Raw genomic sequence first — 8,029 nt, 5'->3', positions numbered from 1 at the left:
AGGCAGAACTGGAATAGTAAACATGTCTCACTGCAATCATGCAGGACATTGGTAGGACCACAGCTGGAGGATTGTATACAGCTTTGGTTTCTTTACTTTTGGAACATAAGAACATGGAGCAAGAGTAGGTAATTCAGCCCCTCGAGCCTGCCCCACCATTCATTACGATCATGGCTGATCTCTTTTCAGCCTCAACTCCAATTTCCCGCCCTCTCCCCATAACCTTTCAACCCATTACTAATTAAAAATCTGTCCGTCTATCTGCTCAAATTTATTCAGCTTCCTGGCATCCACTGCACTGAGGTAGTGAATTCCACAGATTCACGACCCTTTGAGAAAAGTAATTCCTCCTCATCTGATTTAAATCTACCATCCCTTAGCCTAAAATGATGGCCTCTTATTCTAGAATGCCCCATAAGGGGAAACATCCGCTCCACGTCTACTTTGTCTATCCCCTTTAGCATCTTATATACCTCAATTAGATCCCCCCTGATCCTTCTAAACTCTAGGCCTAAACTGCTCAATCTCTCCTCATAAGACAAGCCCCACATCTCTGGGATCAATCTAGTGAACCTCCTCTGAACCGCCTCCAGTGCAACTACATCCTTCCTCAAGTAAGGATGGAGATACTTGCCTTCGAGGGAGTGCAATGAAGATTCAATCCTGTCATCTCAGGATTCAGTCTATGACGGGAAATCGAGTAGATTCTGGTCAGGATGAGGGGTAATCTAATTGAAACATATAAAGTTCTTATAAGGACTCAATGTAGTAAATATTGGATGTTTCCCCTGGCTGGCAAGTCTAGCACGAGGGGTCACAATCTCAGGATAAGGAGTCAGTCATTTAAGACATTTCTTCAAAGGATTGTGAATCTTTGGAATTCTCAGGAGATCTGTGGATGCCCAGTCATCAAGTATATTCAAGATAGATGTCGCTAAATATTTGGTAGAGAATTATTGGGTTTGGAGATAGTGTGGGAAGATAACATTGAGGTAGAAGTCCAGCCATGACCTCAGTGAATGATAAAACAGGCTCCAAGGGACGAATGGCATACTTCTGCTTCTATTTATGTCCTTAAAGGTAAAGTTGATAACATTTTCCAGTTCAGCATGAATGCAGGAAGTGGCACTTGCATACTAGAATAAGAGGTAAGGAAAGGGACCAGAGTAGTATGGGAGTGAAAAATGTTCCATGTATGCCAAGAAAAGGCAGGCATAGCTCAGGTCCATAGAGGTTCACATTGCAACACCTTTTATTTGGAAAAATGAGTTGAGTTTAAAAAAAGCTGGTCTCCTTAAAAAAAAAAATGACCTGGTCATTTATTTCATTGTTGTCAGTGGGACCTTGCTGTTTGCAATTTGGTTGCCACTTTCCCTAGAGTACAGTAGCTACAATTCAAAAAGTACTTCATAGGCCATTAAGCTTTTTGGGGCATTTGCAGATTGTCAAAGGGACTAGACAAGTGCAAATTCATTCTTTCTTTGCACATTCTGTCCAGTTTCTAGAGGGAAGGTGGTGGTATCTGGATCTGAACAAAGGTGTCAAAGCCTGGAAGTTGTGAGGTGGGGAAAGTAGAGACTGCCAATTAAATCTATTGTTGATAATGCAAAGTCATTTTTGTACTATAGATGCATTGCTTAATAATTTAAATGAAGAATTTTTGAGATAAAGTATAGCAAGTAGTGTGTTCAGGAAGGAATACCACTAGGATGTGACAGAGTTTAACAGCAGCACCAATTTGTATTTAATTAGATAAATTAGGAGGGATGACAAAGCTCTCTTTAAAGAGATGCTCTTTATCTCCAGTTACAAAGTCTACAACAGGAGCTCCACATTATAAGAACCATGCCAAAATGTTTTTCCTTCTATAGCTGTTTTATTGAAACAATTATTTATGTTAAGTACAACATGATTGACATAATTCTGTTTGAAGAAAATTCAGTACAGCCAGCCTCTGATAATATAACCAGAAGCTGAGCACCAGTAATTTTTAACTTGGAATTACATATTTCTCTTTCATTACGATTCAAAGCATAAGGCTAATTTTTACTTTAGGTGCTGAGTTCAAAATCTCTGGGTAATTTAGGAGTCACTGATAATGATTAAGCTGTGCAGTATTTTCTTTGAAATTAATTATTACAGCATATTCCATATAAGTGGGAAAGAGGAAAAAAAGTTTTTTTTCAGATATATCAATAGTATTTCATAAATTTTGCTCTATAATAAGATTAGTACATTTTATTGCACAATTAAAATGACCAAGATTTGATTCTTCTGTACTCTTCCTTTCTGTTGTTATACTCTTACCTATTAAATAAACAAACGCGATTATCTGACAGATAAAATTAAGTTTTACCAATAAGTATTTTAATTATACTGAAACATTTTAAAGCAAAGACCTGAGTATATAATGAAAACAAAAATGCAACCCTGAATAAGTCCTTTATATATACTATGATGAATGTAAATGTGTGCATGTAATGCCTATATATGAAGACATTTGCAAAGCAAAAATTCATATAATTAATGAAATTAATAGATACATAAAACTGTGATCAGTTAAGGTTACATGTGCACTTGACTTCATGCTTAATCTTATACTTCATACACACACTGTGGCATATGACAACTGCGTATTAAAAAGTGAACCCATTACAAAAACATAAGATTTTATTCCTCTTTGCTAAGCAATACACAAAATGCTTTATTTGTTTTATAACCCAGGTTATCAACACTTATAAAACAATGTGCTTTCATTCACAATAAGTGAACTGCTAAGATCTTTACCTAAAAATGATTATTTCCAATATTGCGTGTGCATGAAACAATAGCAAATATATATATTTTTTAAAAAGCAGTTATTATTCCTGCATTTGATGGAATATAAGGAAGTTTTCCAATTGTACAAGGTTCAATTTGTACTGCTGTATACTTTTACATCTGGATCTTGTAATGAAGTAGCTGCTGTTTGACTAACATAGTGCTAGTGCAATTCATTAATCCTAACACAACATATCCTTTTAGTTGGCCTAAAAAGATGGGTGCTTACCTTTCTTTTATAAAAGTAAATTGATTTACACAAAAATGACTAGTTAAAAAGTGAACCAGTGACATTATGAATTTGATAGGTAAATTGGTAAGGTAAAGGTTTAGCTCAGCATTTTCCAATGTTCTGAATACCTGATTCGTCAGTTTGATCAGTACATGCTGGCAAGGGCAGATGTTCCTTGTGCGGAGAGGGAATTAAAATAAAATAGGATGGTCAAGTAATCATGGTTCCACTTCCATTCATGTCTTTTCAGTTGACACAGAAAAGGAAGGTGAAGTAAGTCTAGGGGAACTGTCACCCTTCCCTCACTGGTACTGGTACATGACATTAGATGGGAAACATCCAAAAAGCATAAAAAATGTTTTTTTAAAAAATCAGAAGTGTGGAAATTTTGCTTTTGTTTTAGAACAGGAATGCTGAATGTAGTGAATCATAACATACGCAAAGGTAAATATTAGAAGTTGAAGCTGAGGGCATTTGCTCAAAATTTATCTCAAGAAGTAATTATTCCTTCACACACTATACATTTAGTCATATCAAAGGATAATCAATTATCGGTTTATAAATATGCAACTTTTACTTCAACTTGCTTTCAGGAAAGGAAATCTCCAACCATTAGTCTGGTTTTGGCTTATTTTCCATCAAGCATTGCATTTAAACATTTGACCATATAAAAGATACATTTGTTTTTAAAATTGAACAACTCTGCATATCATTAATCCTTTCCAACCTAGGATGTTCAAGATAAATGATCGATGTCCATTTACTGCCTTATTGCAGCAAAGGTTTTCTAATCTTTTACTAACAGAACTCACAATAGAGCTTTAACTACTTAGTTTAGGTCAAAAAATGTTTTAAAACAATTTTCTTTCATACCAATACATTGCATAATGGACTGTAGGATGCAGCTGCGTGTCATGATTCCCCACATCATGAGTTACTAATCTTCTTAAATTCAGATATTGAGTAATCTTGGCTCGACTGCAATACACCCATTATTGGACTGTTACAAAGTGGCACTGGCAGTAGCGGCTGCTTGCAGTTCCCTATGGCTATGTATGCTTGCACACAAAAAGAGATAACAATTAATTTAGATATTATTGTCTCAGTGGAAGAACCATTTAAACTTTAGTGGATCACATTTACAGCTATAGCTCAAGACAAAGGATTTCTTTTTTTATATTTTTACCTTCCATTTTATTGTAAAATGCTGTGCAAGGTTTTTTAAAAATTCTCCCTTGCCACAAACACCCAGAACACTAGCTATGTTCTCCTGTTTGAAGATTTTAAGCAAAAAAATAAGTATCTCTAGCTTGTATTTCAGGGGCTTCCTAAGGCAAATAAACAAGGAATGGTCACAGTTCAGATCACCTTATCATATACAAACTCTTAATACAAGCATAAAAAAGATAATTATTGTATCTTGTACTATTTGATTCTCTTTAGAGCGCTGTACATTTTGACACTTCAAAAAATACCGGCAACCTGTATCAACAAAGAAAAGCTTTTTTTTTTTAGCAGCAACACATTTTACCTTATTGTACAATAAAATTACTTCATTCTTACAGTTTGACACATTTAGATTCAAGAATTCCTAGTTTTAATTATTAACAAAATTCATAAGTTTACAATTTTCTTAAGGCATCAGTGCATTAAGAATTAAAACAAGAAAGAAAATCTCCACTTCAGCTCAACACATCTCTCTGTGGTACCAATGTTCTCCTTACACTTAATACACAAAATATTTTAGATCTGAATTTAAGTTAAGGGGCTATGTTGACGATATCACTATCATAGTATAAATCTAACATCATTTTGCCAGATATCTAATTTCCCACTCCCTGTGCTAAAACGATCTGGCAGGATCCTCATCTTCATTGTTCCATCAGCTCCACACGAGAACATATGATTTGCTGGACCAGTTTCTATTTGCATGACTCCCGTTCCTATGTTTCTGAAGAGTGATTGCCGAGCATGCTCATTTGAGAATGTGTGAATCAGGCTGTGAGTAGACAAGCTCCAAACCTAAAAGTAAAAGCAAGTCAGTGTAAACAGAGTGCAGTCTAAAAAGTTTATTGCAAGGCATGTTCACAAACTTTTATAATCCTCTCCACCCATCAAGGATATATTTTAAGGATATTACTTTAATCTCCTGGAGTCATGCATTAAATGTTGTTGACTGTCATGTGCTAAAACTGCTACCTCAAATTCTCTTCCAATGGCTTCTGAGCTGGCAAAAGGAGGCCAGTGACTGTTTTCACTAATTCATTTAATTGTGGGGACATGCTTGAGTTTTGCTCAGCAACCACCTCAAAACAACAAGGCTGAAGCCAAAACTCAAGATGATGAAGATTGTAGATGCCAACTTTCAGCCCATTGGAGCTTCATCAAAAGTGTGTATCTTCTCCAGTACCATCACACTCTACTTGCAACTTTGCCCTGTGACATTTTTAAAATATAAATAGTACTTTACCAAAATAACTATTTCAGAAGGCAAAATGCTGTACTTAGTACTAATGTACTTTATGTAGCCAGTAGATAAAGTGCAAGAAGGAAAAATCTGTCACATGGAAGTCGGACTTATCCAAGCAGAATATCCTTGCATTCCACATTGTATAAGTTAATAATTGTCTGCATATTACAATGAGTGCCGAATCCGTGGGACTTTTCCACAAAGGAAATGGGACTTCCAACATGAAACCAGGAGGAGAGGGTGAGACAGATTTTGTGATCTTTAAATTTATGAATGGATTATGGATGACTAAAGTATTGACCCATAACATGGAGCAAGCTTAAATGGACTCAAAAATCACTCATGTCCTAAACAATCCTCTATAAAATGCAGCATTTTGGCTTGGTGCTGCCTAAAACAGGGTTATGGATTCTGGCATATTTTCAGTTATTCTCCAGTAAATGTTTAGATACTTTAAGATTGCTGTTTTTTTTCTGGGAAAAAAAACATTTCTAGTTACAAATAAGTATGCCAATATTATTTTAAATTGACAAATAATATTTTATATATCACTTGTACCTTCATATTACCCTCGGCAGACCCTGTAATGAAGTATTCCTCTGATGGATCTACAGCAATTGCTTTGATAGGTGAATCATGAGACTGAAAAGTTTGACGCAGTAATCTCTGACGTAGGTCAAATATACAAATGTAACCTTTTCTTCCTCCTGATATCAAAAGTTGCTGCTTTGATGCATATGCCAACACGGTGGCTCCACTATCATGACAGGTGAAAGCTGGAATGTAAAAACGATACATTGAACCAGTCACCTTGTTTATGGATAATCTGGCAGTCCTGTACAGTTTTTCAAATAAACTTTCTAGACAATATCAACTAGTTACACTAGAATTTGCATTGTTTTCACATCCTGCAGTAAAAACTCCTCAAAACAAATTGCACCAAAATGTTTTGTTTTACAGATCAACTGACTCACTGGGAACCAAAGACAAATCATTCTGACAATGCAAAACGCTATCAGTTTTCTATATTAAAAAATGAGCCACGAATAGTGAAATGCACTTTCCAATCAGCATCTGAAAGCCACTGAGCAGGGCACATGCAAGTACACATACGCAGACCACTGCTTTGCATGGCCTTAAAAGCATGTATAGTTGGAAGTACAACTCAATAACAATGACTCTACAATTGGATGTGTATTTTAACATGGACTATGAGCAAGTGACACTGTTAAACTGTATGCTTATAACAGTCATACTTGTGTTTTTTTCACATGGTGTTTAGGTACAGCAAAGAGTGAATTCCTTACCTCAGCCTGAAGGTGACAGGAAGATAGAGCATATCTAGATGCTACCCAGCTTTCCTAAAGCTGCTTTGATATTGTGCAAGACCTATGCCCATGCCACAGGTTCCTAACACACAAATTTCATACAACTGGGGTACAACCCCAAAATAAATTTACCACACTCCTTAAAACCTGAGTTGGGAAGACCCAAGTTAAAAGTAAATAAAGTCTCCTGGTTGCTGGACTTAGTGGATTCAGCTGGAAACTGCAAAAGGCATGTATGTTGCGAGCCAATAGTGCCAACACATCTTTAATGAAATATAAAAGCAACAGAAGGCTCTGTATAAAATAAAGGAAAGGAATCATTCCAAATTAAATTAAACTGCACTTTTTCCACAATGTAGCACAAAGCTTCTCTGATCATTTCAGTTTAAAATACAAAACTTTTAATGAAATAAATGGGAAAAATACATTAAAGATTTATTGCACAATTGAAATTACACTTGTGTGCGCTTTTCTAAATGCTCCTCGTTAGCATTAGTAAACTCAAAAGATAGTAGCTGAAGCAAAATAAAGTATCCCAATAGTGCAAATACAATTCTGAAGTACACAATTAAAATAAAGAGGAAAAAGGTAAATTTGCAGTTCAAAAGAGTTCCAATTACTAGATGGCTAAGTTTGTATTCAGCCATGCCTAGCATAATCAAATAGGTGCTTAAATAGTATTTTAAAATATGTACTTTGTACTGTACACATAAATCCATTCCTTTAATGCTTACTCCATCAAAAAAAGTCACAATTCTCTAAGACAGAAATGCTATGCAGAGTTTAAATGATTTAAATATGGTGTAGAATATATCTGACACTGCCTTTTCAGCACCAATAACTTGCATTTACAAAGCTCATTTAAAGTAGTAAAATATCTCAAGGTGATCCAAAAGGCCATTATCAGACAACATTTTACACTGAACCACGCAGGGAGGTAGTAGGGCAGAGACCAAAAGCCTGGTCAAACAGTGTCCTAAAGGAGGAAACAGCAGTAGAATGGAGGAGAGGTTTAGGGAGAGTGTTCCAAAACCTGGGCCTCAGCAGCTGAACAGTAAATCTTGTTTAAAAAAAAAAATCAAAAATGTTTTTTTGGAAACTTTTAACTGTGTCAGGAAAATATAATAATTTTCATAATGTTATTGGAATTTATTGTAGAGTAATAGTGGGGTCTATGTC

The 8,029-nt window shown here is 35.5% G+C and overlaps 1 protein-coding gene across 3 annotated transcripts in view; it reads right to left on the bottom strand.

Annotated features, from left to right (window-relative positions):
• Window positions 1-1,856: 1,856 nt before the first annotated feature.
• Window positions 1,857-8,029, bottom strand: part of dmxl1 (Dmx like 1) — a 259,834-nt gene continuing 253,661 nt past the window's right edge. For all 3 annotated transcript variants that reach the window (XM_078566607.1, XM_078566622.1, XM_078566614.1), the window contains 2 exons: window positions 6,081-6,298; window positions 1,857-5,074 (listed from right to left, as the gene is read on the bottom strand). In XM_078566607.1, the coding sequence (XP_078422733.1) occupies window positions 4,841-5,074; window positions 6,081-6,298 (452 nt within the window). In that variant the 3' untranslated portion in view covers window positions 1,857-4,840. The remainder of the gene's footprint in view (window positions 5,075-6,080; window positions 6,299-8,029) is intronic.

Source organism: Cetorhinus maximus, chromosome 2 (genome assembly GCF_964194155.1).
Source record: "Cetorhinus maximus chromosome 2, sCetMax3.hap1.1, whole genome shotgun sequence".
Taxonomy (NCBI): Eukaryota; Metazoa; Chordata; class Chondrichthyes; order Lamniformes; family Cetorhinidae; genus Cetorhinus; species Cetorhinus maximus.
Note: the sequence above shows the minus strand (reverse complement) of the source record. Positions and strands in the feature narration are given on the sequence as shown.